Source organism: Desmodus rotundus, chromosome 10, assembly GCF_022682495.2.
Source record: "Desmodus rotundus isolate HL8 chromosome 10, HLdesRot8A.1, whole genome shotgun sequence".
NCBI lineage: Eukaryota > Metazoa > Chordata > Mammalia > Chiroptera > Phyllostomidae > Desmodus > Desmodus rotundus.
Window position 1 is genome coordinate 31,352,763 of NC_071396.1, and position 27,972 is coordinate 31,380,734.

The 27,972-nt window shown below is 43.3% G+C and overlaps 1 protein-coding gene across 5 annotated transcripts in view; it reads right to left on the minus strand.

The window, feature by feature from the left end:
- MCTP2 (multiple C2 and transmembrane domain containing 2) overlaps positions 1-27,972 on the minus strand; it is a 145,109-nt gene that overhangs the window by 92,461 nt on the left and 24,676 nt on the right. For 4 of the 5 annotated variants that reach the window (XM_024561680.2, XM_024561681.2, XM_024561682.2 and 1 more), the window contains 6 exons: positions 26,938-27,472; positions 19,764-19,826; positions 18,426-18,534; positions 4,216-4,358; positions 3,389-3,465; positions 2,796-2,907 (listed from right to left, as the gene is read on the minus strand). In XM_024561680.2, the coding sequence (XP_024417448.1) occupies positions 2,796-2,907; positions 3,389-3,465; positions 4,216-4,358; positions 18,426-18,534; positions 19,764-19,826; positions 26,938-27,405 (972 nt within the window). In that variant the 5' untranslated portion in view covers positions 27,406-27,472. The remainder of the gene's footprint in view (positions 1-2,795; positions 2,908-3,388; positions 3,466-4,215; positions 4,359-18,425; positions 18,535-19,763; positions 19,827-26,937; positions 27,473-27,972) is intronic. The other variant, XM_053913355.1, reaches the window with a different exon arrangement.

The following is a 27,972-nucleotide window of genomic DNA, read 5'->3' on the forward strand; positions in this document are numbered from 1 at the left end:
AACAATCATAAAAGATACATAAAATGGATATGGAAATTAATTAAAAAATGATCACTACTGTCTGCTTACTATAAACAAAGAGCTACCATAATATAGAGTGTCCAGCCCATGCCAAGTTCTATAACGTCATCTTCGTCTTCACAACTCTGTGAAATAGGGAAGCTTTTTTAATCGCCATTTCATTCATGAGGAAATTGCAGCTGCCGTTAAGAGCCGTAAGGTTGTTCTGTGAATTTGCCCTGATCACTTAACTTCTCAAAACTAGAACACAACAGAGCTGGGATTCAAACCCAGGCGGTCTGATGACAGAGCCCATAATTCTAACTATAATCCTACTTTTGCCAAGGAAAAGAAAATGATACCAGGTCTGTCAGCCTTCCCGCCACTGCCTTACTTTCTGAATGTACACGGCCGTAGGCACGTACACCCGTGCACGAGGGGCAATTCAGAGACGCTTTGTGCACAGGAGGACTTCTGCCTGCTTGGTTCTAAAGCAACAAAGATTGCCTCAATGACGACAGTAAGAGAGATGGGTACCACACTGAGAATCCAAACTGCAATCCCTCCATCAGACTTCCAATGAAAATGGAAATTTATAAAGAAATTATTCCCTAGCCCTAGGCCATTGACTTCCCAGTCTCAAGTGTTAGGTACTCCCATGAAAAACCCAATATAAAAAGATTTAAATATTAACTTAAACTCAGTTAACAAAACTCCCAGCCAGACATTTCCTGATATGTGTTGTATCCAAAAGGCCCCTGATAGGCCCTATGAATTGAATTAGTAACTACACATGCCCTGTGGTAAATTATTCCTTGCTGGGGTATACTTGGATCAAGTACAGACACCAGAAAATAAAGCTACCATTGGAACGAATAAGAGCATGCAGTGTTTTCTATATTACAATACCCACATAAAATATCTATAAAATAAATGTATTGCACACTAGACCTCTGCCAGACAAGCAAAGAACAAAGACAATGAGAAAAGTACGCAAGAAAGCACATACCCAGTCTGAAAAATCTCTCAAAAAACAGGAAGTGAGGACTCAGAAGGAAAGGAGAGCCAAACCAAATACGAGGACAAGCGTGGTTACTTTTAGGACTCAAAGATATTCCTTGAGATGCTTTACAAAAACAAACTCAAGCTGCATCTAATATTAACTTCTCTGCAATTCCACATAAATTTTTAAGTAAGATAGCACTGCTTTAAAACTCCGAATTTCGGCAACATTTAAATAGATGTTAAGTGTCAGTGTTACTGCTAAGCATAATCCAATACATCACAGAAAAATTCACAAGGGGAATAAATATGCAGCTATTACGCGGCTTAAACATGCAGGTGTTTTCATGGGGAAATTACCCAACTTCACCAACCCCACGTGAATGTGTAAGAAATTATTAGAACATATCAGCTAGCAATTGCTCAACCATGTGGCAAATGATACTTATTTACATTGCGTGTTATTTTAACCTGGAATCCAGATCAAGTAACTGGTCACCTACTGTTCACGTGGATATGGCCTCTGGTGGGATACTGTGAAGGCTAAGAGAAGCTACAGAAAATCCCTTCTTCGTTACGTTAGATGGAAAAACAAATTTATTTTCAACAGCAATATAAGACATTTCAACATCAAAATAACAGCTTTATAGAGACCTCAAGTTTTAACACTGACGCTTTTTAAAGAATTGATGAAGGGTTTTATTTTCTCAGTTATCATCAAATAAATACTCATAAGATTTTGCATTAAAAATAGCCACTATTTAGTTGACCCTCTGGCATTTGAAAAGTCACTGTGTAGTTTTCCTACTTCTTTAAGCCATTTTCTGAGTTTACTAGTAAATCAGTCATGATTTTCATCGTGAAAATAAATTATAACTACAAGCGAAGATGATGTCAAAATGAAGAATATTCTCCTCCTCGACCCCAGTGACTCAATTCAAGAAGCATTATTGGAGGCCTAATTTATAAACAGACTTCACATTTTCATGCCAGATTCTAAACATGCTGAATTTTAACACGTCTTGGTTCTTTTTCTAGTAGGTATTTTAGCTGGCTTTAAAAATGCCTTTGAAATAAGTTACAATCAAAGATGCTTTTAGTTCTTATTTTAATTCTTGGGATTTAATTATATTCTCTAAATATAAAATGAGATTATTATTTGCATTCACATATTTGCTCATAATAACAAAATCCCAGCTATACCATCATAAAACCCAATGCTTTGTGTATGTTATAGGAATCTTCACTAGGCTGTGCATTAACTAGAAATTTCTATACAACAGACCAGAGAATATTAAAATCTGCATCTTCCTAAAAGTACTCTCACTAGAGAACTTGGTAGCTAAAAGAAAAAAAGAAGAAACTGGAATGTTTCAAATATATATTCAATCACCTTAATAATGTACAATGCAGTAATTAAATCTTGGATACTGCTTTCCATAACTGAACAATGCCCAAGTCATCTAGTACCTAAGGAAATTGTAAATAAAGACCTGAACAGTTAGCAAAAGTATTTTTCAAATGATATGTTACAAGCAAACAAGCAACATATATATTTTAATCACAGCAATACGATCCATATCCCCAGCAAAACAGACAGAATTCTTCATTGATTTTCCTTCCAGATTTCTAAAAGAGAGGACATACATAACCACAGATAGGTTCTCTGGGTCTCTAAAAAATTATTTGTTTCCCCCTCAAAATAATTGCAAAAAGATCAGTCATCTGGCATCCCAGAATCAAAGGGAAATTGCAAAGAAGGATTTCAAAAGGAACACAGAGGTGATACTTACATGTCTCTTGAAATCACCCTGTTTTACTACTAGGTTCAAATTCAACACAATCACTCCCATGTCATCTTCCAAACTGTTTGGATCTTCCAGTTTTAAGATATGTTCAGTTGTTCTACAAGCAAGAAAACAAAACAAAAAACAAATAAAGCTAGCCCTTATTGGCAATACTGTATAGACCTATAATGCATCAGAAGCCTACGGTAAAAGTCTCCAATCAGAAAGTAAACCAGCCCTCTTCAGGGTAGAGAAATTGTTTGGCATTGCCTAATTCAACAGTTGGTTAACTGATTCCTCTCGCCTACTCCCCCAAATAAAGTTTAAATAACTTGTTTTCATTTTAGGTTAAGAGAAACCTGAATATTAACAAATGAGGGCACAACATTCGATACAGAGTTTACAATACATTGTGGAGGATTTAACATCTGACAAGTACATTTGGGAGCTAAAAAGCAAATATCACTTAAAAATAACATTTTAAAGCACTCTTTCATTTATTCCGATTTTTTTCTTGTCAGTTGAACTAAACGAATGGCAGCTACCTTGAGCTCCCTCTAAAATTCATTCAGGACTATGAGAAGGTGAAAATACAATACCTGTTCAGCTCGAGATCACTGAGAACAACAAACGCAGAGCCCATGAAATCAGATGTAGTTAAATCTCGATCATATACCTTAAAAGAGACCCAGTAACGCACGTTAATGTGGTAAACCGAGTTTATCAAATCATTCACAAATGTAACAGGCTGAGAACTTTACACAGTACACTTCAAGAGGAATTTAGCCAGGCCGACGGAGAAAACAAAATTATTCAAACTTGCCCATTTTCCCCACCACAGCCAAAACAGCAGCAGAAAGTACTTTTAAGGCAGTATGCGAATGCGTTCAGATGGTATGCACAACGGACTACTCTCCGTGGTTTAAATGGTCTCTCATTAAAATTTAGTATTTTCCACAGTGAGCAGGTCTGTCAATTAAACAGAAATTTGTTAAATATTCTACAGCAATCTCATCTTGCACTCAACTCATGCAGTTTTAACCCAGATGTTAGAGCAATTAATGCTTACAACCAGTAGCTCAAAGCTCTATTAAATATAAAGTTATTCCTAATGAGAACGGCTTTAGCACTGGTTGCTGCTGAACTAGCAGTAATAATTCTTCCACATTCAGTAAGTTTAAACACAATCAATGGAGAGATTGTTTTCACTCTGAGTTTCTGTAGAGCATATCCCACGATCTGAAAGAAATACACAATTTCGACAAAGCCTCTAAAAAGTTCTTTCCATACTAATATTTTTAACCCAGTGCTTAAGGACAACCAAAAAAAAAATTAATTTGAGGAGGTTTCATTTGAAGAGGGCAAAGACTGCTGAAAAATAAATATTTTTCAGAAAAGAACAGATCCGAAAGGCATCTGGGATTACCTTCACACGCAGCTTTTGCTCAAGGCTTTGTATGGGCAAGACCACTACCTCATCCCACACTGGGTTCAAGTTCTTATATATGACTTTACTTTTGTACAGCGTCTTCCCATTCAGCTTAAATTTCACGTAGGGGTCGCTTGTGCCTTTAAAAGAGAAAGAGAACAAGACAGGTTTTTCAAATATACACGAAAGCCTAGAATCTCGCCATTAAGTAAAGATTCTTTCCACACTCCTCAGGCTCAAAGCATTTCATCGTGCGCACCCAGAACAAATCTCTCCCTGGGCAGAGATCGAAGGCCCCATAGGTGGAGAGGAGAGACGTATGAAACAGTTTGGGGTAAATGACTGATTCTTCTTTGCCTTCAGTGGTGGAATATAAATAGGCTGCTTGAGCTTTTTCTGTTTTGTTTCATTGTGGGTATGTCATCACTATACTACCCACAAAAATCCAAAAAATAAAAACCCACTGGCACCAGCCAACAATGTCAGGAGTCCTGGGGAGAAGCCCACCCCTCCTCAGAATGGCAGTGAGTCAGTGAAAAGGGGAAAAAAAAAAAACCCACAAAAACGTTTTCAAACATTTGGCCAGATGGCTGACTCAACAGAACCCTGTACTTTAGAATATAATCATAATAAATAAATCAATCTCTGGAAGCACTGGCTCAAAAGATGGGGCAAGGGGACTAAGACTGGAACTGGGGCGTCGAGATTAAAGGGACAAAGTTGCCATTCTTTGCTGCCGCCCGCACCTGCAGTAAAGCAGGGAACACTGTTTCACCCCGGCCAGCTGAACGCCACATCAGCCAGGCCCTCAGCTGGCCTCGGGGCGGCACCCCTGACCCTCCAGCTCCTCCTGGGGAGCTTTGAAACAGACGCCAAAAGAAATGAATAAGGTCCCTCCAGCCACTATACCCAAAGCAGAAAAAAAAAAAAAAAAACCAATGACAGGCCCTCCTCCACACTTTCAGGTCAATGGAGAGGGAGAAAAAACTGCCTGCAAACACAACACATGGATTATGTGAGGTGCATGAGTGTTACACGCATGCGAGCGTGCCATCATACTTGGGACACATAACAGCGAATGGAACACACTCATGCATTATTGCCCAGTGAATTATGAGAAAAGACAACATAAATGAACAGCTAGCTGATATTGCTACACAGAAGGAGAAAAGCTCATGTGGGGAGGTATAATATGATAATTGTAAAACACAGAACTATGAATAAGTACACAAAGCCCGACAGTCTGATTTCCCCATCGATTCATCCTAAGTGCCTCAGACAGTGCCCAACACAGGTCCGCACATAGGTACTGAACTGAGTTCTTGATAGTAACGCCAAGACAAAATAGTCTAAGAATATAGAATCGAAAAGTAGTTAGGCTACTCTGTCACTAACAGTGACCAAATCATTAACATCTATCATTAATTACTTGAATCTTTTACTTTTTAAGCTCCTTTTTACGTTTCTATGTAGCTGCAGAACTAAAAATTACTGAAAATGAAGGCAATACATTTCCCAACTATTTGCACTAAAAGCCACATCCCTGTCAAGCAAGATATTACGCATTGTTTAAAAGTCTTGGTAGATGAGCCGAGGGATAATTTTGGTGAGTCTCCCAGGATCACAGGGCTACTAACTTTAAAACCAAAAAAAAAAAAAAAAATTACACTACAAAGATACACATATACATATTCAAGTGTCACATTTTAAGTTTGGCAACATGGGGGCAAAAGCCCAGCTGTCTCTAGTTTAAACTTGGACGGACGCACACACACACCAAGTTAAGTGGCAATTCTGAGTGGGATTATAAAAATGAGCACATTCATACCATTCGGTAGAATACTCACTAGTGAGTGAGCAATCTACCCCCCCCCTTACAAGTCAGACTTTAACAATCATTCTGATATATATATATATATATATATATATATAAAGTGGAGGAAAAACTATAATAAAAAGAGGCCTTTAATTAAATGAAATTGCCACTCTGGGATCAGGGCTTCATGCTTGTCAGCGTCCTCTCAAAATAAACATCTCAAAACCAGGCCTTGATACTGTCACTTTCTCACAGGCAAAGCATACTGGGTAATCCCCAGGCATCTTGACAGCTACATAATGTTCAAACTGTTTCACGGGTGAATGGCGGCAGTTGCGTGAAAGAAAATATTAATGTCTGGAATTAATAGAAAAAGGGACCAGGGTTTACAAAGCCAAACAAGGAAAGAGGGTGTCAAGTTAGCACGGCATTAATTGTTCGGGAAAATTTGAGAAAGGGGGGAGCCCAGGGTGACTTTTCTCTCTGAGCCTAAGTGCCTCACTGTCAGGGATGTGATGTCTCAACTAGGCAGGCTCTGAAAAGAGGTCGGCAGCTCAGAAATGCGACGCCCAGATTATACAAATGACGAGATGACACCTGAATGGGTGGACTTTAACCTTTTTCACTGGGAGCTTCAGAAACAATGAAGCTGTTTGGAATAAAGAGTTAGGGTGGTACTTGGGGGAGGAGAGTGAAGGTGTCTCCAGGCTGGGGCTGCCACCGATTCTGCCACGGGGACCCCATGGAGTGACACAACCTCAAATTTAGAGCATCACGGCCCTCAGCATCAGTGGCCCGAGTTTCCCGCTCTATCCCACACTGTGGTTCTGTGTACGCTCAGCTAGACAAACAGCCATTCATCGGTCCTCCAAAAATGTCTTACCAATTTCTACTCCTGACAACATGTGTGACAGTCCTCGTTTCTGCTCCTGCTCAGCGACGCTATGGCCCGTCAAGCGTCCCTGGACTCCTTACCTGCCAGGCCTGCTAACACCACTCACGTGCCACACACTTGTACAGGTGACAGTGCATGGCTCAGTGCCCAGTGCTAGGAGGGGGTTTGGAAGGAAAATTAATCCCAGATCCTGCTTTTCTGCACCTGGCAGGCAGCAGGAAGACTGTAAATATAACCCAAGAGGTAAGTGTCAAAGTAGAATTGAATTTGAAGTTATGCAAGTTCACGGTCGGGGGAGATTAGCCTAGCCCGGGTGTCAGCGGAGGCTGAAAGAGAGATGGGAGTTGAAATCTGGGTGAATCTGAACAAGCAGAGAGGGACCGATGTCCTCTGAGTTGAAGGGATCGGCACTGAAAGGACGCAGACCAAAGTGACAAGATGCATATTAAATGCCAGGCAAGCATTTCAATTTATCCAGAAATGATGGGTACAAATGTAACAAAAAAATGAAGTTTAAAAGGCAGATCTGAATCACAGACCAAAGTGCCCTAAAATAACAGAATAAGGAGTTTCCTTTCTGTTCTGTAAGAGATACAGGGTGTTTTTATCTTGCTTTGCCCTCTTTCTTTTTAATATTTTAACAAAGGAAAGACTTGCACACAACTCTGAAAGGTATGAAATAAAAATAAAGTCTCTGCCCTCGTAACTTTTCCTTACCGCCATGCCTGTCATGCACCAGTTTCTTGGGTGTTTTACAGAAAAAAAAATACAAGAACTGCTTTTAACTTGAATGTAATCACATTATATGTCCTGACTGCATGCTTTCACTTTCACAACTGAAGCGCCTTGGAGCTCTGCTCTATCGTCGATCCAGATTCATTCATTTTTGGTTTTGATGAAACAACTGCGGAAGTTATCATCATGTTTGTATGGCTTCTTTTATGTCACTAGTCACCAAATAATGGACATTGACATCACTTCCATTTTTTTTTAACTAGGTACAAACGATACTACAATTAGCATCTGGTATGACTATCTTGGGGTTCCTAAGTGGTCACATTTAAAAGAAATTTTTAACATTGGAATTGCTTGGTAAATTAATGCGCGCCTTTTCTGGGTCTCACAGACATTGTCAAATTCTTCTCCCACAATCTGTCAAATGTATACTCCCACCAAGTGGAGGGAGTATATATTTTTTTACTTGTTTCTCTACATGCTCACCAACATTGGAAATTATAAACCTTTTTTTAAAAACCAATGTCAGATGAAAAATGGTAACTCCATTTTTCTCTATTGATAGCATTTGAGTAAATCACCTTTTGGTGATCTATATTTCTATTTCTTTGTCAAGGAAATTATTGTTCATATCTTCCCCCCCCCCCTCTATGGGTTCATGGTTTATCATTTGCTTATGGATTTGAACGGGTCCACAATTAAGGCATTGGCTATACATCTTTTCACAATTTGTTTACACTTACGTTATTTCTTGCAATGTGTAAGTTTGATTTTTATTTAGTCAAATTTACCAAATTTTAGTCACATTTATGGCTTTGTAGTTTAACATTCTGCTTAGAAGAAGTTTTCTCACTATAGGATTTTAAATTAGTTCATCTATGTTCTCTTCCAAAGATTTTGTAGAGTTTCGTTTTTTACACTTAAGCCTTTGGTCCATCTGGAATTATTTTAGTGCGTGGAGGGAAGGAAATTCAGGTTTGCTTATGAGCAGGAGAGTGAAATGATCAGAGCCAAGCTTGAGAAATATAAATCTGGCAGCAGCTTATAATTTACAAGGCAGAAGAAACAGGCCAAGCCGGCCGTTGAGATAATACTGCGTGGGGGCCTTGAAGACGAGGAAGAAAGCTTCCCCCAGACCGTAAGAAGTAAAAACCCGAAGTTTCACAAACACGAGCCTTGGAATGTTCATCCCAAGAGATGCTCCGTGGGCTGAAAGGGTTAAGTCACAAAAACCATCAAGAAAAGCCATGTACCATTTTCTCACTTAGAACTTCGCATTACAGAGTACAATACTGAGCTCTGTGAAGACCTTCATTAAAGACAGACAACAATAAAACAGCTGACAACTTTTCTACTCTGTATTTCCTAAGATGGTTTTAACACAGAAAACACCTGACTTGGAGCATCTATGAACCTAATATTAAACTCCTCTAATTCAAAGCTCTAGATATAAAATATACGTCCAGAATTGCCTAATTGTATGCAGGGTAGATGGATTATAAATAGGTGATAAGTGAATGAATAAACTTTGGATTAAGATGAGCATGGTGAATTTAAACATCAGACCTTGCTTTTAATAACTGCATTACTTTGGGCCACGCCATGTCCTCATGCCTCCTGTCCTCACCTATGGGAAGGAAAATGCCAACCTCAAAGAATTACGTTGAAACGGAATGAACCGATATACATCAATGACAGCAAGCAGGTCCAGGTCCCACAAGTGCTACTGTTCTTAGCATTACTATTCAATTAAGTTACATAGGGGAATGTGTATAACAATATGCGCAGTACTAATTAAATATTCATTCACTTTATTTTGGCTGTCCACGATAATATGTACTGATAATTTGTCTCTCTCATATCCCTTCTACTGCCATCTCTACAGGTATGAGAGAAAGTTATATCACCTCTTTTCATAGAGTGAATAGAAAAGGCCTTATTTTATGCATTTCTTACAAGGATCTCATGTGGCTGGGGGAATTTTCCATGCAACAACCTGAGCTGTCCTGGAAGGAAAGGGATATATAAAAACTAAAAATAACTTAGTATCCAGAAGTACTGGCTACTACTCTACTCCAACCCTATGGTTATTCATTGAGGATTTCAGGGCACTTGGCAGGTAAAATCTGATGAAAATAACAGGCAGCTCAGTGTGAAGGGCACACAACAACTCAAATCTGTTATGAGAAGACTCATCCAGAACCGTATTATTTGACAACTTTGTTCTCCTCTTGTTATTTTATTTATCATCTTCAGAGGCTGTTACCACACTGAGAGCGTTATAAGGAAAAAATGGCCAGTCGCAGAAGGAGTGGTAAATAGAACCGACAATATCACCTTGACTCGCTCAAGAACCAGTCTGATGTGCCAATGAAATGAATCTGTAACAAGGCTCTAATTACAAATAATTTCTCTTTGTTTTTTGTAACATAACAACTCATAGCAGTGTTCGAAAAAGGAGGAAGTCCAGAGACACTAAAAAATAAAAATTTTCATCTATACAATGAATGCCAACATGTACTTGGACCTTACACACACACACACACACACACACACCTTTCACAAAAAGGAATCAGCCTTCATGTTGTATTTTTACCTGTTTTCTTCAGTCAACAACACATCGGCCTCCTTACCTGCCCATAAATGTAGTTCTACCAATCAGTTTAATGGTCGTTTATGTGTGTGTTTACCCCTATATATGAAAACTTACTACATAATATAGTTTTTTAATAGCATTCTTAACTTGAACTAAAAATCCACTACATTGAATGCAAAAGCCGTATTTATAGGCAAACCTTACTTATCTGCAATCAGCAAAGCACTTCTGTCGAGTGAGAAAATTTCACCATGCAGTCTCTCCCAAAGAAAGGCTGTCTTAGGCTAGAAAAGTCTTCTAATTAAACGCATTTCTCAGAGTAGTTGTTTGTTCATGAAAGGAAATTATCTCTAAGTTTTTATACTAAGCCCACATTTCGTAATATCTTGATCACTCTTGTCAGGAGAGCCTAAGAGTTCAAGTTCAAGTCAACAATTATTTACCAAGTCTTCGGGACAACTGACCTACCTATAGAGGAGTTCATCCTGCATATGCAGTATTTGGAAACACAAGAGGCATAAATTTGACTTTTTGCTTCTGGTTTTATACACATATATTTATAATCTTCTCAGCATATTCACATATTTCAAATTGTTCTTTTGTCAGAAAAGAAACATTAAAAGAAAGACTAAACCTGAGCTGTTTTTCTATTGGATCCATGAGTTCAGGCTTTCTTTGGGGCTAGCTAAAATCAAAGAGCCAGGCCTGGTTTCCAGAGGAAGGGCCAGTGGAGATTTCGGAGTGGCCGCTGCTGCCCTCTAGCAGTCAAAGCGGGATTTCCAGATCCAGAAGCAGCTGAGTGCTTAAGGGACCTCCTCAGAAATCACAGTGAGTGTCTGGGGCATTGAGAGAGAATTTTCCCTCCATCACATGGGAAAGAAGCAGCAATGTTTTTCTTTGTACAGCAAAGTCTGTATTACTGAAGAGAACAGTAGGTTCAAGTCTAGCAGAATTTCAAGCCAGGTTCCCACGTTCTCCCCGGCCCGCCCTGCTGCAGTTGGTGACTACTGCTTCTACAGGCTCTTTTTTTGTTTCCAACTATAGAATAGCTCTTCTCCACAACGGTCTCCCAGCCTCACTCTCTGTTTTGCCACTTATCACATCGTGGTTGAACAATTCCGGAACTTTATAAAGAAATTAGAAAGGGTTTGGGGGAAAGGGAAGTAAGACAAGAGTAAGCCGGGGAGTCATAAATGTAGCACGTGGCCTCGAACTCGGCCCGTTGTGAATGTTTAAAGCATGATGGCAGGACAGACCTCACTGCCTGGTGCGGGAGCTAACATCAGAAGGAAGCCAGGGACGCAAGGAAATGCATGGGTTCACCCTCCGTGTATTTCATCCTCTGTGTAAAACATGCCCACCCCCTGAAGCAGAACACACCAAATCGACATCACACACAATGAAGCAAAGTGAGTAGAAAAGAACTACTTGGAACCCAGCACACCATTCTATTGGCACATAAATGAACAACCGACAAAAGCACCCGTGACCGAGAAGTCCCATTCACCCAAATGGAAGGAAGACATGCTCCGTTAAATTCAAGGCAATCAGCCTGCGTCGGGTGTAAGGCAATTTGTTTCATGCAGCAGACATAGGAAACGGGCCAGTTTTGCTCCAGGGTACTTCATGGGAATTGGGATAAATCCCTCTGCAGCAAGAGGTAACTGACTCTATAAAGCAAGAGAGCTTCGAGACCTTCTCATCAACCCACAAGGATGCACAGCCCCGTGGCAAAACCCAGCCGCAAAAGTCTCCAGAGGCAAGAGCTCAGCGGTGGGGACACATTAAAGGCTATTAGGACAGACAGGGCCAACTGATGATAATTTGAATCAGAATAGGGAGGGAATAAAAAGAAACAGGCTTCAAAATCCAGCTCTCCTTGCTTGCTGTGGAACCTGAGCAGCCTGCCAAAACTCAACGAGTGGAGGAGAACCAACCACTAGCTGGGTCTCAGCATGGGTGTTTGCATCTTTGAGAGTTTCAGGTTGACTCCTGGATGACAATCTGTCCTATGTTGGTCCTGTGTGTTTCTGCGGCTTACTCACAACATCCAGTGATCTCACGCCATCTGGTGTTTGCAGATGGTACTCCAGTAGGACCCAAACCCCAGTTTTTTGCAAAATAAAAAGCACTGATGGAGACCTTTGGGTACACTAAAATCGGCACGTGAGCAAAACAACACATCTGTAGGAATCAAAGAGAAATCCAAAAAGCAGACCCTAATATGCATTGCAATTTAATTTTTTATTTTATTTATTTTTTAAATATATTTATTGATTATGCTATTACAGTTGTCCCATTCCCCCCCTCACTCCTCTCCATCCTGCCCACCCCCTCCCTCCCACATTCCCCCCCTATAGTTCATGTCCATGGGTCATACTTATAAGTTCTTTGACTTCTACATTTCCTACACTATTCTTACCCTCCCCCTGTCTATTTTCCACCTATCATCTATGCTACTTATTCTCTGTACCTTTCCCCCCTCTCTCCCCCTCCCACTCCCCTATTGATAACCCTCCATGTGATCTCCATTTCTGTGGTTCTGTTCCTGTTCTAGTTGTTTGCCTAGTTTGCTCTTGTTTTTGTTTTTGGTGTGGTCGTTAATAACTGTGAGTTTGCTGTCATTTTTACTGTTCCTATTTTTGATCTTCTTTTTCTTAGATAACTCCCTTTAACATTTCATATAATAAGGGCTTGGTGATGATGAACTTCTTTAACTTGACCTTATCTGAGAAGCACTTTATCTTCCCTTCCATTCCGAATGATACCTTAGCTGGATACAGTAATCTTGGATGTAGGTCCTTGCCTTTCATGACTTGGAATACTTCTTGCCAGTCCCTTCTTGCCTGTAAGGTCTCTTTGGAGAAATCAGCTGACAGTCTTATGGGAAGTCCTTTGTAGGTAACTGTGTCCTTTTCTCTTGCTGCTTCTAAGATTCTCTCCTTCTGTGTAATCTTGGGTAATGTAATGATGATGTGCCTTGGTGTGTTCCTCCTTGGGTCCAGCTTCTTTGGGACTCTCTGAGCTTCCTGGACTTCCCGGAAGTCTATCTCCTTTGCCAGATCGGGGAAGTTCTCCTTCATTATTTGCTCAAATAAGTTTTCAATTTTTTATTCTTCCTCTTCTCCTTCTGGCACCCCTACAATTCGAATGTTGGAATGTTTCAAGATGTCCTGGAGGTTCCTAAGCCTCTCCTCATTTTTCTGAATTCTTGTTTCTTCATTCTTTTCTGGTTGGATGTTTCTTTCTTCCTTCTGGTCCACACCATTGATTTGAATCCCAGTTTCCTTCTCATCACTATTGGTTCCCTGTACATTTTCCTTTGTTTCTCTTAGCATAGGCTTCATTTTTTCATCTGGTTTTCGAACACATTCAACCAATTCTGTGAGTGTCTTAATAACCAGTGTTTTGAACTGTGCATCCTATAGGTTGGCTATCTCTTCCTCGCTTAGTTGTATTTTTTCTGGAGCTTTGAAGTGTTCTGTCATTTGGGCCATTTTTTTGTGTGTGTCTTGGCACGTCTGTTACTTTAAGGGGCGGAGCCTTAGGTGTTCACCAGGGCGGGGTAACGCTGGTCGCTGTGCTGTGAGGCTGTACGTGGGGGAGGGGCCGAGAGGGAGCAATGGCGCCCGCTCCACTCTCCACCGGACTCCAATCTTTCACTCCACTACCCACAATCAAACTGGGCCCCTCTGGTGCTGGTTCCCGAGTGGGTGGGCTTGTGCACCCTCTAGGCCCCTGTGGGTCTCTCCAAGGACCTCTCCCGTGAGGCTGGGAGTCTCTCCTGCTGCCGCCCCAACCCCCACGGGCGTTTTCAATCAGAGATCTGAGGCTTTATTTCCTGGCACTGGAGCCCTGGGTTGCGAGGTCTGCTTCGCTCCCTGCCATTTGTCCGGTTTATCTGTGCGCGAGTATGGGGGCCCGCGGGGTGCTACCCGCCACTCTGAGTCTGGCCCTCTGGGTTTATCTGTGCAAATGTGGGGCCGCAGGGTCTTCTAGTGCTCGGACTGCCTGCCCCGGTTCGTCCCACACTCCGCCAGTCTCGGTCCGCCATGGCCACGCAAGTCCTCTCCACCCCGGTGCCCGTCTCCACCCCTCCTACCGGTCTGGATGAATGTTTATTTTGTATTTCCTTGGTGTCGGACTTCCTTACCGTTCGATTTTCTGTCAGTTCTGGTTGTGCGAGGAGGCGCAGTGTGTCTACCTACGCCGCCATCTTGGTTCCGCGCATTTTAATATGTTATTAAAAAGCAGCATCGAAATCATGAGGGGAAAGGAAAGTTCAGTCCTAGTTAATCAAATGGCCATTTGGCAAAAAAGTAAAACTAAGTTCCTACTCTGGGCCAGAAACCCAAATAAACTTGGGCAGATCAAAGAGATATGTGAAAAATGCCAAACTCCACAGAAAAGAGAATACATACAGGTTAATGTGCATCTTTCTCACAATAGAAAAGGCCTTTCTGGGCACAAAAACAAAGGAAGAAGCCCTCTGGAATAGAATTGCAAGGCTTGAAAAGATATTTGCATCAGAAACATGATAAACAAAGTGATTGTATATTGCTATGTTACCCTCCCCCCCCACACGTCCCCCAAGTCCCCATGTCCCATCCCCAAAGCACACACTCCAGGTTGACCTTCACAGTTACTGCTGGATGGTATCTGAGCTGGTATTCAGACCCGGGGGGTCTGGCTCCAGAGTCTACGAGCCTTACCTGCTGTCCAGTGCTCCCCATCACTTCACAGGATGGCACACACACACAAAAAGTGATCGTTTTTATTGTGCACAGCAGGAAAAATGGAAGAGACTGCGGACAGGCTGGCCCAAGCTCAACAGAGCAACCCTGAAGTGTAGGGGATGGGTCCTTCGGTCCAGCCCACCATTCACAACCCACCTGCCAGCAAGCTGTGTGGCTGCTCTTCCATACACAGCACAGAGTTCTAGAAACACACCCATCTGTCCCTCAGTTACATCTGTGTGAATGGGAGAGAGGCTATGTAATAACAAACTGGACAAGCTCAGCGGGGCCACCTGGCAGGCCTGAAATGCTCCTTGACCAAAAGTAAACACACGGGAAGGTCTGATCATAAGTTCCGAGGGGTCATATCCCAGGCCTGCAGCTTCCTTAGCAAAGGTCAATCCCTACCTTCAGTGAGGCCTGCCCATCGCTCTTATGCATCCAGGATAACACACCTTTGAAATGTCAGAGTAATTTTCTTTTCTAGACCCCAGGAAAGCCCGACCACAGGCACCAGAACACGAGACCACAGAAACCGTCATTGTTATCTTGTTCCCCAAATACATCTCTGCATGCCATACATGTAGATCATTAACTATCCTGCATCCACCGAGGTAAAAGAAGTGTTTCTCCATTCTGCCTTTCTGCAGTCTGGGAGATGTCTGTGCTTGGCTTTCTCCCACCTCCTAAACCTACTACTGATGGATTTCATGCACATTTCTTATGTCTTCTCCTTTGATTCTAAATGCATATAAGAAACTGCAAAACTGCCATCTCCAGAGCATTTTTTTTTCAATCCATTGAGATTTTGCTTCCCAGCGTGTCCTCAAAATTTTGGCTCAAATAAACTCTTGTAAAACTTTTCTACAGATGTGGACATTCTTCCATCGACAGCTGCAAGGAAGAAATTATGTTTCACCCTAGGTCTAATACAAGAGTATCCTTTCTTTTAAAAGAAGAAATGTATAATCATAACAATTAGCCTATTAAATAGCAAAAGGAAAACAGGTCTGAAATCACAGGTACCTGACATTTGAGCATTTCTGCAGCAGTTCAGTGACTCGCTAAACACCTATTAGATGACAGATGTTTCACTGTACTGGGACATCTTCATACCTGTTGTCTAAACCATTCTTTCCAAATAGGAAAATGACTTCTTCCTATAACTGCCTTCTTCCTGTAATGTGTTCTGAAAACAAAGGTCAACTCTCTACCTGTGCAGGGAATGGAGAGGGAGAACAGTTTGCTAGAAGAATAGGTCCTGAATTTTCATTGCCTAAAACTCAGATCAACCCTCCACACTTCTTCCCACCTGCAGCCCAGGCGAGTGGCCCTGGCAGGGAATGACATTGAACTCCTTCAAAGAACTTCTTTCCCTTTTTCAATACTGCAAAGTGGCCACCAGAGGGTACCGGCAACACAGTCTTCCACTGGTCCACAGAAGGACACCGCTCTCTCACTGCCTTAAGAGTAAGGGAAAACAGAGGGTCCTCATGCAAGGGCTCTTGTTACCCAGGAATTGGTGCTCTAGGATTTAAGGGGAGCTGAGCACTTTTCCCGTATCACAGAGTGGTGCTCACGCCAAGCCCTGAAAACAGGGGAGCTCTCAAACACAGGCCCTTCTGTAGAAGACTGAGCCAGCACTCAGCTCCCACTACGGCCAGCCCAGTCATGAAGCAGTTGGACTTAAAATTGATTGGTCATATCAGAATCCTTCTGCTTGACCAATGTCAAAATGTAGGAGCCCCCAGAGTTACTAGACAAGGGCAGATCGTCAACTTAAAGCAGGTGTGTCTCTGTCTTGCTTGGTCAAAAGCAATACATGTTGCAGAGATTCCTCAGAGAAAATGGCAAGGAAAGTGGGAGTAAGCATAAAAGGAAGAAGTGAGAATGAGGAAAGGGGGAGGAGAAGAACCAAGCAAAGGACAATAAGGTGACAGGAAGAAGGAGAAAGGGACCCACAGACGGGCAGTAGGCAGCAACTGAGAATCAGAGAGCAGAAAGAGGCAGGCTGGAGTACGATTATTCTCTCGTAGAGATCGCTCAAGAAGCTGAGGTCAGGCAATGTCTGGACCATTCGCAGCATCCAGGTAAGGCTCATTATGAGAACACGAGAGCAGCCCGAGTTACATCAGCAACACCTGGAAGATTGTTAGTGATGAAAACTCCCGGGCCCCAGCCCAGACCTACTGCATCAGAAGCTCTGGGTGTAAGCAATGCGTATTTCCAAAAGCCTGCCGGGTTGTTCTGATGCTCACACAAGTTTGAGAACTACCGGTCCAAAGGACTATGTCGCATAAAATCAGAGCCTGGGTGGGGCTCCACAGAAAATATTGCTGCATTGATAAGTAGTATCAGTCCCTGCCTAGCCCCACAGTGAGCAGTCACACACACCCGGAGCCCTAACTGAGCACTCACGAGAATCAAGCAGAAATCAACACAGTCACAGCATAAGACCTGCCACACACACCGCCCCCCCCCCCCGAAGTACAGAAAAAGAACTTGCTGGGGGAGGGATGTTTTCTTAGTAGATAAAGATTAATCCTGCCAATAGAGAAAAGGGAATTGACAGGAACAATTGCTACTGGTTATAAAAGAAACAGGTACTGGAATGGCACCACTTATGATCTAAAGTCCTTATTTATACTTGGATTATATTAAGTTTACAAAAGATAAAGCCAAATTGTACTATGTGTTAACTCCGATAAGAGATGACAACGGTCGGAATTGAGAGCGCGGAGCATGGTCTCTCCTTTGGCACTAAAACAGTGAGATAGGAAGCAATGTACGTAAACCGCATTGTCTTGGTCACTGTTTTGATGTGTACAATGCCTTCTTCATCATCTACTATGTTGACTGGCCATCTGCTAGGCGTCTGCTACAAATATATCAGTGTGATACATTTTCTTCAACAGTTGCTATGTGCTGGGCGTTAAGCTGTTACAGTGACCTTTGTTCATTTAAAACAATTTTATGTGGTGCTGATTATCATTATTATTATTAATTTAATAATAGTAAAAGATAAGGTTCGGTGTGTTTATTTTTCTTTAAGATTTTATTTATGTATTTAATTTTAGAGGGGGAAGGGAGTGAGAGAGGGAGAGAAACATCAATGTGCAGTTGCCTCTCAAGCGCCCCCTTTTGGGAACTTGGCCTGCAACTCAAGAATGTGCCCTGACTGGGAATTGAACCGCCCACCCTTTGGTTCTCAGGTTGGCACTCAATCCACTGAGCCACACCAGCCAGGGCAGGTTCAGTGTGTTTAAATAATTTGCTGCAAATGCCGTGATGCCTAGAGAGGCTCCGACTTGGGGTCCTGTCTGTTGCAAACCATGCTGAGATAGAAAAGGCTGGCTAACCACATTGTTACAAGAGTAGAGAGGAAAAAAGGTTTGCAGCTACAAAGAACGGAGCAGAGCTAGGCCTTACCACAGCGATCTCGGATGACCAGGTTCCGGCCCTCCTTCAGGTGGATGGTGAGGAGGTAGGCGAAAGGGCTGGGGAGGTTACTCAGGCCATCGCTGGCTTCCCCGAGGGTCTGCACAGATGGAGAAGTAAAGTCAGTTGTCTTGAGCCCCTCAAGAGAGAATTTCAGAAACACTTCCACATATAAGGGGGAAAGAATGGTCACTCTAATGGCCAATCTTCAAGTGTGAACTCCCACTCACTCTGATGACTTGGTTATACCACATGGAAAACACGCTCTTTATATTTCTCCCCAGGGGGATTCTATCAGAATGCAGAGGCAGTCATGGAAACATCTTCACAAAGTGAACTCTCCAAGAAGAATTAGATGAGTACCATGCCAGCATCCGGATCTCCCTGACACCATCCACTGAGGGCAGGATTCTTAATAAAGAACCAGCCACTCCTGGTGGAGCCCCGGGAGGGGAAGAGACGTACAAAGGTTCAGCTGTGGGGCCCATTCCCATGAACACGTGCCCACGCTTCCAAGTGGATGCAAAACATCTCCCTCTCCTCCCTACTTCCCGCCAGCCCCCATCAACTCTGGAACTCCCCCTCCACATGTAAGAAAAAAGCGTGAGCGCAAAACCACTCAGCAGACAGCCTACTGAGCCCACGGGGCTGCCCAACACATGGCCCTTGTCTGTGTCTGCATGGAATACACTCTGTCTCTGTCCAATGCCCTCCCCTCTTTTATATATTTTCCTTCCCTGGCCCCCACTTTGGTGCTTCTTGCACGTACCCTCACAGTCTCCCCACTGCCCCCGCCCCCAAACAGCTCTCTTCCCTCTCCAGACATGCATCCACTCCTATAAGCCATCATTGCCAATTCAAGTCTACTTTAGAATATGTATTAAATGAGTCCAATTAAAGTTTTGAACCAGGCTTTTAGTTCAAATGTTTGTCATCCCAAAGAGAAAGGACTGATGAAATCATTCATTGTTCACCTATTTGACATTCAAGTTCATTGATCCTGTGGCTAGGTCACCCTTGACAGTCTTCTTTTGAAAGTTTCCCCATCCATGTCTCTAAGCAGTTCAAAATGGCTTTGTCTCCTGTACTAAATCACTCGATTTTATGGCTTCTCTGTATTTTTAGAAGAATCTATCCCAGGCTCACAAATCGATAGGCACTGAATTCATCTTTTCCAGCTCAAATTTGCAAGGCCTGTCTTCGTAAGTGGCTACCGTTGAGCATTCTTAAGAACTAAACGAGGCAAAGAAATACAGGTCCGAACAGGTAGCAAGAGATATTTATAATATTGACTTTAGCGTTTATTCATCTTAAAGGAATGTCACTCACAGATTGTTCTTCAAAGTGTTGGGAGGTCATAGAAGCATTAAGATCTCCACTTCCACATAGCTTCTGTAACAAAAAGAAAAAAAAAATAACCCTGCTTTTAAAAAAAAGCAAAAAAACGCATCAACCGATAAGAAAATCCTGTATCACGCCGTTCCCTTCAGGAAGCTGCATTTGTATACTCAGTTTCAGGTGTGTGGCTGTCGTCCAGCAGGTGTGGCAAGTGTTGGCAATTAAAGGCTGACTCAGAGGAGCCTACCTGGCCTCTGCCGTCTTAGTCATTGATCAGAGCGGAGACAAGGCCGATTCTGCTTTCCTGCTGGGCTGCTCCCCCGCCCCCAGTACATCCAATGCTTAGCGGGAGCAACAGGGCCATCCTGCTAGGTCCTTCCCAGGGTGGGCCCACCTGGCCCCCCAGCCATCAATCGGAGATGGCAGCTCAGGACCCAGAGAACCAAGCTTGTTAATGACAGAGAAAACATTTCAAAGTAGAATCTGAAAGTTCTTCCTCAAATCACACACCAACCCAACAGTCAGAAATACGTATTCTGAACAAAGGACTTCAGAACGGCAGGTGTCTATGTTTACTAACTTAAATATTCCCCGGATGCTCAGGAAATGATTCTGCAGGGTGATGAAATGTGCCTGATTCAGCAGTCAGTATGGGATCCAGGGGATATGGCCACTGGCTCACATTTAACTGCACCAACGCAGAGGCACTCTGGGAGTTTGGGAAGGTTTCTGAGCAGGAAATGAGGAGGGCTGCCTGCAGAGTAAGGGAGAGTGGGAGGGAAATGAACAAATGGCCTCCCTGCACTTGGGTGATGTTCTGGTTTGTCACTCTCATTAGCCAGGGCTGGCTTCTTATATGAAACGTAAGTGTTTCTCCCTCAAAGAAGGCTGGGTAGCTCCAAAGGAATGGGCAGGTTTAGAGACCTGAAGCAGGCCAGCAGACACTGCTGACGATCATGAACCATTGGGGGTTGGAGTGAGGGCCAGAGGCACGGTGCTCTTCTGTCCTTCCCATCCACAGTGACCATCAGGGAGGTCCTTGCACAATTCAGAGATCCTGCCTGGATCTCAGGCGGAGCTTCAGGCCACGGGAGAACCTGTGTCTCCAAGCAGTAGGGCCACTCCTCAGCCCCTCCAAAGGGATCGCAAGTGGCTGCAAACAAACAGGGCTCTCTGGTCTGCCTCCTCTGCCTGCAGTGAGAGCAAGAAATGCGGCAACCAGACAGAAAGGAGCCCAGATCACAAGTGGGCTTGGAGCCTGCCAAGCCCTCACTGGGAAGGAGAGAGGCACCAAAAGTTCTTCACATCTGCCTGTTTCTCCAGCAGTCCCAGGTCTAACACCCCTTGACCATGAACACACCTGGTTTCATTCAGATGAGGTCACACAGGGTCAGTGGGGAGTTCAGACCCTATGACCCTTCTCTCAGGGCTGCAGCTCTTTGGTCACTGGAGCATCCTGGCTCTGAAGGAACCACACCGGCCAGCCAGGAGAAGAGGCCTCACTCTGGATGTGGGGCAACACGTGACAGCAGACAAGAAAGGAGGCACTGGGGCCTTTGCTAAACACGCCCTGATCCCGGATCTTACTGTCTCCCGTCTGTGTGTTGTGTAAAAACACACCCACGTGGTTGGACAGAACTGAAGACCACTTAATGATGACAATCAGAACCTTACTGACTCCTCCAATGTCAAAGAGTTCTCGTGCCTTTGACACCACAGGCTATTACTTCCCAGATGCTTAGCAATTCCTCCCCTGCTTGATTTTCAAAACCAGAAAAGCCCTACCATGCCTCCACGAGCAGGGCCACCAATAACCTCTGCTGCCTGAGCTTCCAAAGCCTACCAGCCCCATGAGCCTCTCCAGTTTTGTTAAGTGAATCGATGTTTGACTTGGCCAAACCCGTTTGAAGGCAATTTCACCAGACTATTGGTGCTGGGATCAAATTCCTGATTTAAGTGAATGGCTCTTTGCCAAGGATCACAGTGGCCGGGAATTGCCTACAGTCCAATAGTGTCATCCAGCAGACCGGCCCACCATCTCCATTCTCCCAAGCTGGCCTCATTGTACTTGATGACCTTAATTAAGTGGCAAAATGAGTCCGCATAACCACCAGCACTTCTGTGCTATCAAAAATGAGCGCGGAGCTTTGACTCAACCACGCAATAAGTCTTCCACTTAGAACAACACGGAAATTAAATGTGAAGCGTGACATTAATTCAACATTACGGCTGGTTTTACTCACAGAAAAGTCACAGAACTTAAAGTTATGGTTCCCCCAGCCATCGTAACTGTCACACGCCCTCTATACACACCGAGGGAGGGAAGCGGTCACCATGAAGAAGAACAAAAATGCTACTCAGGCACAGGAGGCCCAGGTTCCTGCTGCTGGAAGACGCGCAACTGACTATTCCCCCACACCCTGCGTAGAGCCTAAGGGATCACTCGCTGAGTAAAAGTTGCATTATTCGCATCTTCCATGTAAATGTAGTAACTACATCAGTGAGTTTTCATTTACCAAATGGGATAATAAATATTTTTCTCATCAGGAATCCTTGGTATCCCACTATCATTAGAAGGTTTTCTTGTGTTGTTCCTTCGGAAAGAAGCCTAATCAAGCACTCTGGGTCTTTCATTTTTTACTTAAAAATAAAACACAGTAAAATTGTTTTCTTTTTTTATGTGTGTATAGTGCTGTGACTTTTCACACATGTATGCATTTGTGTAACCACCACCATGAACATGACACAGAGCGTTCTGTCAACCCCAGAAAACCCCTGCGTGCTCTCCCACTGCGGTCACCCGCCCCAACCCACGGTGCCCAGTCATCTGTTATCAACAGCACAGTTTCATCTTTTCCAGAGTATCATATACATGGACTCATACAGTGTACAAATTTTTGATGCTGGAAAATTTCCCTCAGCACAAGGCCCTTGAAATCCATCCAAGGTGTCTTCTGTGTAAAGAGTCCATTCCTTTTAGCCCTGGCTGGTGCAGCTCAGTGGGTTGAGTGCCAGCCTGCAAACCGAAAGGTCTCCAGTTCGATTCCTAGTCAGGGCACATGCCTGGGTTGCAGGCCAGGTCCCCAGTTGGGGACTGATGTATCTCTCCCACACCGATGTTTCTCTCCCTCTTTCTCCCTCCCTTCACCTTTCCCTCAAAATAAATAAAACCTTTTTCAAAAATAGTCCATTCCTTTTTATTGCTGAGTAGTATTCCATCATATGAGTATACCAGTTTATCCATGAATCACTGGTGTTAATAACTTCAAACAAATTGTTTGCAAGGACATAATTAGGTGAAGACAAGTAATTTTTAATATCATCGATGTAAAAAGTCTTACTATGGCAAACTATTTAGATATGCAACATTAGCATCTCATTGTGAGAACGAGTATGAAGTTACTCATCTCTGAGAATGCTCATCACTGCCTTCCAGGTAAGTGGGGTGTGTGTTTCATGATAATGAGTTTGCCCTGGTATTTCCGCTACCGTGCTAAACTGACACTTATGGGGAGATAATCTACACTTTGCATTCTCTTGATAAAAATACCCTGTCTGCAAGAATGCAAATTTATTAAAATTCAGCAGGATATGGAGAGATATTAGAATGGATTTTTTTTTTAAATCAAAAACAAGTTCTCATCTCATCACCAAGTTCCTTAAGAGGAAGACACAGATGTGAATAAACAGCATTTCCCTTTCGTGTACGCTAAACGTGATCGTGTACAAACACAACCGCCCTCATGGCTGCGGGATCTTGCCGTCCAGTACACACAGGAAGCCAAGCGATAAATAATCTCACTCATCGCTGGCTGTTTACACTTCAGTGGAAAATGACAAAACCCACATCCAGGAGAACTGAATAAGAGTAAAAAATTTGGCTGAGAAGATCATTTATAAAGTCTTTGAAAAATACTCCACTGACGTGTGTGAGTACACAGCAAAGCATACATATAATAGTTACTTAATTACTGAACCCACATCTAGGTGGTCGAGAGCAGGAATACTTTGTATCACAAACACAAACCCCTGCAGGGCAGGGGAAGTAACAGAATGAGTAAAGAGAATCAGACGCCTAGACAGACCATCTGGCAACACTTGGACACAGCCACAGAATCAAAACAACTCACGTGGCAATTAGGGGTCAAAACAGGAATGTCTGTTCAGAAAAAGTCAGGTGTACCAGATGGCTGAGTCTGCTCACACTCGATTTTTATGCAGCTTTAAGGGAGGGTATTAATCCTATTATCATGTTTAGTTTTCCCCATCCCCAAGACTGTTCTCTAAAGGTGGTTTCCCTAGGAAAACGTAAGTCATGCATGTGTACACATAAGTGCGTGTCCGTGTACACACACCCGACTCAATCATGTGATGATATAAACACAATGGTCAGCAAATTACAGCCCAACACTTGTTTTTATAGATAAAACACAGCCACACCTATTTGTATATATATGTCTGTGACTGACTTCCTGCTACAACACCAAGTTCAGCAGTTGCAACTGAGAGTCCTTATGGCTACAAAGCTGGAGATATATGTTATCTGGCCTTTTCAGGAAAAGGGGGTGAAGGAGGTCAGCAACCCAAGTCCTTCCCTAAAATCTGAGCACCCCCTCCCCACCAACACTGTTACCAGGACCAAGAGAGAGAACTGGCTGATGAAGCCCTTCCCACACACAGCTGCTCAGCCTGAGCATGCTGCCTCCACAGTGTCTCAGCAGGTACGCCAGCACCCCTGCGTGCTGTCCACCCATGCTGCTCTGCGTGTGAGCAACAGAGCATTAAGCCCACAGGCTCCCCTTGCACCCTGCTCATTCTGTATCCCAGGTAGTTGCTACAGTCCAGCAGAGTCACCTGGCAGGATGGGAAAGCCGATGTGATGTGGCCACAGAAGTAACTGGTGTCTACCATTACCCCTCACCCCCTCCTCCCCTTGCTCTTCCTGCAACACCCCAGGCACATCCTGCCTCCCTGCAGCCTTCACACTGGCTGTGTTCCTTTCAGAAATGCCTCGTCTCCAGAGAGGCGTGCAACTTGCTTCTTCTCCCCTGGAGTTCTCTGCGTAAATGTTGTCACCTCAGGAAAGGTCTTCCCTGACCAGTCTGTTAAAAACGGAACACCTCCACCCAGCACTCCCAAGCTCCTTGTCTACATTATTTTTTCTCCATCAAATTGATCACTTCCTGAATATATCTGTAGCTTGCCACCATTCAAAATAGGATCTTCACGAGGAAGTGGCTTTTTGTCTGCTTTGTTGACTGCTATGTTTCTGGTGTCTAGAACAGGATCAGCACATAGTAGGTGCTCAACAGATGGGAAGGAGAGAGAGAAGGAGAACAAAGAGGCCAAGTCCTCACAGGAACCTGGAATACGGCTGACACACTGGTCCCATTTACACCATTGATGCTGAGTAACGATTTTCTGAGATGAAACGAACACATAATTGATGTAGGGAGCAACTGACGTGCTTGTTTAATTTGGGGAGCTGCAGGTTGTCTCGTCTCTGTGGTTGGTCGTTTTGCTTCTCTGTGGTCCCTAAACTGAAGCTCTGTGGTTGCCGAGCACAGAAATATCCCAGTAGGATTCTAGTAATATCTAGAAATATCCCAATAGGATTCTTTTCTAAACCATTCAACTCATCTGCATATGCAGACACCAGAGCTAGTTGTTTAAAATGCCAGCTGCCAAATAAAACGTTAGGGAAGGAGGCACCCCATGGTGTGATGACGTGGATGATGGGGAGCTAATAATCCTTCCAATCAGGATTATTAGTTATTGACAGTAAGAAGCCCATGTGATCACTATAATTATCCCGGCTTTTCAACGGGCACCGTGGACACAGAAAAATGCATGTCTTCCTCCGATGCTCAACTTTTTTCAATCACCAGCTCTGACTTCTAATTTGAGATTGTTAGCCTATCAAAGCCAAGAAGCCCACTAATGTTCTCCCATTAGTTAATGAGTAAAAAGAAGTGGCGATTAACGTAGGTCAATTCTTCAACATGTTATCTCCTTCGTACTGAGCTAGTTTAATAATTCACTGAATTTATATTTTGATTAGTGGAAGCACATATTTCAAATGTATAAACACAGGAGCCATCATAAAATTGTTGCAGAAAGGATTTCATAAATGTTAGTGGCAATGAAAAAATAGGTAAGTAAGGTCATTTGATGGGTGGTGGTGTTTTAATATAGTAAAGCTTCCAAAAGAATCTGCTCACAACATCCTCTGGGTAGCCACGACGCCCGTCCCCAATTAAACTGAAATATATGACAAAAGCAATAGGCTTTGGTTTCAAAAGCAAAACTAAAAATTTCAGTGGCATAACCAGTTTTCTATGCAATTATCACACTAACCTGGAATATAGTGTAGAAAAACCAACCCCCTTTTTCTCAACATTCCAACCTACGTCAGTGCCATTAATGGAGGAATGTTTAAAAATCTGGTTAAATAGATCATCAAATCATGGCTTAATACTCTGGTGACTGAATTTAAACTAAACTCTTCTGGGAAATATAAGGTTTGTCTTATTATTATATTTGGCTGTTTTAGCTCATTGACATACAAGAGCTTTGTAAAGTCACCAAATTGACAAGAATTTGTTTCCTTTGGTTTTCTTTTTTAGAGAATGCAAGTGAAGTTGGTCACAGAGAAGTACACACACACGAATGAGTATACATGCATGTGCGCATGTATGAAATGGAAGGAAGTTCAAACTCTTTGGAAGTCAATGTATTCATACATTTCTTAGGACTAGTACTATGCATGTTTTGTCTGTGGTAGGACTGGGCAAATAGAAATATCTACAAACAGAGAGGCAGACACATACTTAGGCAAATTTAGAGGAAAAGTTAAGCTCTCACTTTCTTTGCCAGAAGATAGAAAAGGGGAAACTTATCCAATAGGGCTCTTAATGCCTTAAAGTGTCCTAGAAAGGTTCCTTGTAATAGTTTTAAAATACACAGAGGTCAACCCCAAAACTGATGGGAACACTCGGAGCAATCAATACTCCCTTCATTTAAATTCTTGAAAATGACATCCTTTCCATCCAAGCTAACCACAAAAATAACTCCTAATCGAATTTTCCAAGGGCACTCAATGCAATTAAGTGAACAATGCAAAGAAGAGAACAAGCCACAGGGTCGTGCCCAGGCTTGGCCTCACCTCCGGCTCTTCCAGAGTGTCCTCTGCCAGAGGAGTCTTCTGGAGCAGATCGAAGATGCCGTTGCTGGAAGCCCTCCGGTCCTCGGCGGGAGAGGGGAAGGTCTCCTCAGGGTCTGTATCCGCCCCATGGAGATGGCCCGCTTCCTCCTGGCTCCAGTCCAAGTCCTCTTCAGACTGTTTCAAGGAGCTACTGCTACTCTTGGGAAAGACCCCTGCAGTGGACAGGCTGCTGGGCACGGAGGTGTAGGATGACTGGGCCCCGGAGTAAGGCCGACCCTCCGGGGCCAAGGCCTTGGCCTCCAGGAGGTCAGGGACAGACAGGCTGAGGCGGCGGTCCAGGTGATGCCTTTCCCTCAAGCCTAGGGGCTTGTTTGAGGTCTTTTTCACCTTCTTCTTGCTCAGGTTGAGTAACAAGGGCCTGGTCCGCTGTTTGAGTGAGCCCCAGACAGACGGTTTATCCAGATCCATGGCTGCATGAAGACCCCAGAAGTCGCTCAGCTAAAGACACTGCCTCCCCTGGAGACTCCCGTGACTCCTAGAAACCAGAATACAAGGAGAAAGGACGTGAAACTGCTGTGTGTGGTCAGGCCCATCAAAGAGGAAAACATGACTCAAAAATTGTACCCTTTCCCGTAAGTGATCAAGATGGAAACAGTCGATCGGTAATGCCTACACATATCAGGAAAAGCTTATTTAAAGAACTGAATTTTTAAAGATGTTTTAAAAATTAAAGTACCAGATTTTTTGGACTATAAGACACACTACCCGCCCCCGCAAATTTGGAGGGGAAATGGGGGTGCATCTTATAGTCCGAATGTGGCTTACCTGGCTTGCCAGGTGGGGGGTAGGGGGGCGGTAGAGCGGGCTCACAGGAGGCAGGAGCAGGACCACATTTTTTGCTTCAAAAATTTTTTTCCCTATTTTCCTCCTCTAAAACCCAGGTGCATCTTATGGTCCAGTGCATCATATAGTCCAAAAAATACGGTAGTTATAGACAAGTTACAGCAACTAATTAAACTCTTAGTTGACACATGA